This window comes from Herpailurus yagouaroundi, unplaced genomic scaffold (genome assembly GCF_014898765.1).
Source record: "Herpailurus yagouaroundi ecotype Mexico unplaced genomic scaffold, PumYag 379, whole genome shotgun sequence".
Lineage (NCBI taxonomy): Eukaryota > Metazoa > Chordata > Mammalia > Carnivora > Felidae > Herpailurus > Herpailurus yagouaroundi.
The window spans coordinates 150,193-153,304 of NW_024412596.1; the positions used below are offsets into that span (position 1 = coordinate 150,193).

General features: G+C 60.3%; 1 protein-coding gene across 2 annotated transcripts in view; it reads right to left on the bottom strand.

The window, feature by feature from the left end:
- TRIM72 (tripartite motif containing 72) overlaps positions 1–2,893 on the bottom strand; it is an 8,710-nt gene extending 5,817 nt beyond the window's left edge. The window contains exons 1-2 of one of the 2 annotated variants that reach the window (XM_040463081.1): positions 2,631–2,893; positions 1,811–2,207 (exon numbers count right to left, since the gene is read on the bottom strand). In XM_040463081.1, the coding sequence (XP_040319015.1) occupies positions 1,811–2,200 (390 nt within the window). In that variant the 5' untranslated portion in view covers positions 2,201–2,207; positions 2,631–2,893. The remainder of the gene's footprint in view (positions 1–1,810; positions 2,208–2,630) is intronic. The other variant, XM_040463082.1, reaches the window with a different exon arrangement.
- Between the last annotated feature and the right edge of the window lie 219 nt (positions 2,894–3,112).

Consider the following 3,112-nt stretch of genomic DNA (forward strand, 5'->3'; position numbering starts at 1 on the left):
CAGGGACCCAGGCATTCAGCCACGCCCCAGCCTGTCTCCCTCCTCCTTCAGACTTCTTCCTGGCGTCCCTTCTTCAGAATTCCTGCCAGCCCCTCCACGCAGCCAGGGCATACCCTGGCAGGAATGTATCCTGCCCCTGCCCCTTCGAGGCTCCTGGGTCACCTGGTGCTCTGTTCCATTTCGCAGACTCTATTCTCTCTTTGCAGATCTCTCTCTCTCTCCCTCTCTCTATTCTCTCTTTGCAGATCTCTCTCTCCCTCTCTCTCTCTCGACCAGATTGGGAGTTCTGGGGTTAACAGCAAAGGTGAGCCTGGATTAGGAAGGCTCCTGGGAAGAGGAAGTTCCTGCACTGATCTAGGGGACCACCAGTCAGCACTGAACAGAACTGGGCAAGGCAGGAGCTGGAGGAATGGTGAGGCTGGTTCCCTGGAGGAGTCTGGAAGCCTCAAATATCAGCCTGAGGAGGTGGTCTACCCTTTTTAGAAGTCTGGGGGCCTGGGGTGCATGAGTGGCTCAGTCAGTTAAGCGTTAGACTTCTGCTCAGGTCATGATCTCAGGTTTATGGGTTGAGCCCTGCACGAGGCACTCTACTGTCAGCACAGAGCCCGCCAGCTTTGGATACTGTGCCCACCCCCACCCCCACGCCCACCCCCTGCTTCTCTCTCTCTCTCTGTCTGAAAAATAAACATAGAAGGAGGAGGAGGAGGAGGGGGAGGAGGAGGGGGAGGAGAAGGAGGAGGAGGAGGAGGAGGAAGAAGAAGAAGAAGAAGAAGAAGAAGAAGAAGAAGAAGAAGAAGGGGAGGAGGAGGAGGAAGAGGAAGTCGTCGTCGTCTGGGGACCAAGCAGAATCGCTGCAGTGCAATGCTGATGTTTGTGGGCAAAGATAATCCGCAGAATCCCACCCAACTCCTCATTCAGGAGAAGACAATGGCAGCTTCACTGCGGGGGAGCAAGGACCGCTGCCTGCCTCCAGAACCCGCCTCTTCCAGCTCCCCACAGCTGTCCTTTATTCTTCCACAGCCCAACAAATGCTTCATGACACCTTGAGGGGCCTGTGTAGACACACACTCTCCCTCAGCTACATGCCCTCAGATGTGGCACACGTCTGACATGGACCAACCAGCGTGAGCCTGCGTCTCTGTTTGCTAATGTCTGGGTGTCTTTTCTGGGCACCCGTGGCAATTGCAAACCTTGGGGTGCCCACAATTGTGTGTGGGCTCTGGAAGCGTTCAAGACTTCCAGTTCCATCTAGAAAAACAACCTGGTTTGGGGTCTCGGTGCCAAAGGGGGCCTGCGCACAGATCTGCGTTGCCCTCCCCGCCAGATATTGTAACCCTTAGGCCCGCACAAGTTTTGCAGCTCGGAGGAGAACGTAGGCGAAGTAGCCTAGCCGCCTCAGCCGGAGGCCCCCAGCCGCCTGACCTGGCCCCAAGCCCCGCCCATCTAGTCATTTCCTCCCGGGCCTCCACCCAACTCGGCTTGGAGGCGGTGGCCCCCGCGTCTCTGGGCGCGCTCCAGTAGCTAAACCCGGAAAATCTACGTTTGGGCCGCAGCCCCTGAGCGCCTCCTCCAGGCTCCTGGCTCGGCCCCGGCAGGCTCCGCCTTCAGCTCCTCAGCCCGCATTCCCGAGCGGCCTCGCCCCGCCCGCGTCCCCCGAAACTCCAGGCGCCCTGGGCCCTGAAGCTCAGAATCCAGGTCAATGCAGTGACCTCCAGATCGGCCAAACTCCGCTCCAGCCAACAACCTCGTCCCACCCCGGTCCCCGCCACCGCCCACCCCACTGCCGCCTGAGGCCTCCCGAGCCCCGCACCTTGAGGCGCGCATGGGCTTCGGCGGCGGGGAGCAGGCGGTGGCCGCGGTGCGAACCGAGCGAGGCGCACACGCCGCACACGAGCGCGCGGTCCTGCTCGCAGTAGATGCTGAGCGGGTCTAGGTGCTCCTCGCAGTGGCCCTGCGGCACCTGCGCCAGCCCCTCCACCAGGCGCGCCAGCTGCAGGTTGGTGCTGAGCGCCTGTGGCCGCGTGAGTGCCTGGCAGCACGGGCAGGGCACAGTGCCGTCCGCCGCCGGCTCCCCTGCCACGCGGCTCAGGCAGGCTCGGCAGAAGCTGTGGCCACACTCGGCCGTCACAGGCGCGTCAAACAGCTGCAGGCACAGCGGGCAGGACAGCTCCTGGTGCAGGAGACCAGGCGCGGCCGACATGACGGACCTGAGGAGAGGAGGGGTCAGTCAGGGAGGCTCCGCGGAGCCGCGAGATAGGCCCGGCCCCAGACCCAGACAGGGGGGATCCCCAGCCTATAAAGACCCCACATCTCATGCACAAAAGGAGTCTAGTTCTGGGCAAGGGGAAGAGGGACTCAGTTTCAATCCCCAAAGCAGACTCAGCTGCATTTCTCAGCTTCAGCCCCCAAAATTGCTTCTAAGAGGGACCTTGTCTCAATCCCAGGTCCTAAACCCGAGTTCCGGTTGCAGTCTTACCCACTGTCCTTCCCTGTCTTAACCCCAGGCCTCAGCCCCAGCCCCAAATTCCCCAGAGCCCCCAGGCCCTACCATTCTTTCACTCACCTCTCCAGGATCCCCAGCCCTCCCCTCCCCCACGTCTCCAGGCCTCCCGAGGACCCATAGGACTCACAGGTCTGGATGGAGATCTTGGGCAAAAAGAGACTCCCAGGAGGCCCCGTCAAGGTCAGGCCTAACCTTACAGGGAGTCAAAGCTGTGTCTGAAGACAAGCAAGGGGCAAGCTGCAAACTCAGAGCAAGGACGGGAACTCACAGGGGCAGCTAACAGTGGACACCACCGGGAAGGCACACAGTGAATAATGGACAGACCCTCCCAGACTGAGCCCTGGCCCCAGGACTATATTTAGCTGCCCTGCCCACCCCTTCCTATCACTTCTGGAAACCGTTCTAAAAGTGAGGACTGAGTGGTCAGGGGACAAGCATCACATGTCAAGGCCACCTGTCCTGGCCCATCCCACTGTCCCTTCCCCGGCTCAGCCTGGAGCCAGAAATCACAACCAGCAGGGAGGCAGGGCCTGTCATACCACAGAAAAAAAAAAAAAAAAAAAACAGGAACATGTTTGGGAGGAGTCTCTCCTTTCTCCTCCACCCCCA